General features: G+C 35.7%; 1 protein-coding gene across 1 annotated transcript in view; it reads left to right on the top strand.

The window, feature by feature from the left end:
• LOC118321475 (alanine aminotransferase 2-like) overlaps positions 1–1,133 on the top strand; it is a 6,082-nt gene extending 4,949 nt beyond the window's left edge. Inside the window, exons 10-11 of the mRNA XM_035652800.1 lie at positions 203–315; positions 818–1,133. Of these exons, the coding sequence (XP_035508693.1) occupies positions 203–315; positions 818–908 (204 nt within the window). The 3' untranslated portion in view covers positions 909–1,133. The remainder of the gene's footprint in view (positions 1–202; positions 316–817) is intronic.

Here is a 1,133-nt window from a genome sequence, read left to right as displayed (position 1 = left end):
ACATGTAAATATATCTTTATAAAATATGGATTGAAAAAAAATAAAGTTGAATAAAAACACTTAGTAAAAACATCCTGACTGAGGTTATCACAAAGCTATGATTTTAGCAGTAATTTGATCGGGAAAACATTTTCAGAACTCCATACTCTCAGCTGCTGTTAAGTCATGAACAGTTGATACAAGTTTCTGTTATTCATTTCAGATGTTGGGAGTGGAAGCAGATGTGCTTTACTGTCAGAGGTTTCTGGAAAAGGAAGGTGTGTGTTTGGGATCGGGCTGTGAGAACGGACAAGAGGATCAAAACTACCACATTAGGTACGACAAACAGCTGTGTGCAGAAAGTAATCACTTTTTGTGATAGGTTTTGGGAAAATCTGGATCTTTTGGAACATGACGGCATTCAAGGAAAGGAGGAGAAAAATTTTAGAAAAGAGGATATTTCTGGAAAGTGAATGCTTTTTTAAAGTCAGGGCAGTTTAAAGGGTGGCAGAATATATGCTGATTTAATTGCAAATCATCACATGTATCAATATTAGCTTGATATTTAAACTCAAAAACATTACATTATTGTGGCATTGAATAGAAATATCTAATGAATAGTTTTATTTCAAAATCTTCAGACATTTTCCCAATACTATAAGGTATTATCATAAATGTTATGTAATTCAGGAAATGTGGGTGATACAGGATGTACTCCTGCCTGAGGACTAGTCAAGGTGGAATACCTGTTGAATTAAGTCAATTATTCCCACTTTAAGCATAGGTGTGTCTATAGGTATGTGTATTGATGCAGTGCTTTGTGTGTTTTCCCTCACAGGCTGTGTGTTTTGGCTCCTCCTGCCAAGCTAGAGGAGGTCTTGGCACGCCTTCGTTCTTTCCACCTGCTCCAGCTGGGCAGATTTCCCTGACAGAAATGTCAAGGACACAGACTTTTGGGAATAATACCAAAACCTGATTTACATGGTTGTCCTGTTGTTCTTTTCTTTCATTTTGTTTACTGCAAATTGTTTAAATTACTTATTGATCCTGCAAAGAGCCTTTTTAATTCCTCTAATAAGAACTAATTCAATGCGTTTTCCATTTAATTTAATTTTCAACCCATAAAGCAGTGTGTATTTCCTTTTTTTCCCTTT

This window comes from Morone saxatilis, unplaced genomic scaffold (assembly GCF_004916995.1).
Source record: "Morone saxatilis isolate NCDOM2014 unplaced genomic scaffold, NCSU_SB_2.0 Contig12, whole genome shotgun sequence".
NCBI lineage: Eukaryota > Metazoa > Chordata > Actinopteri > Moronidae > Morone > Morone saxatilis.
This window is presented reverse-complemented; position numbering and strand designations above follow the sequence as displayed.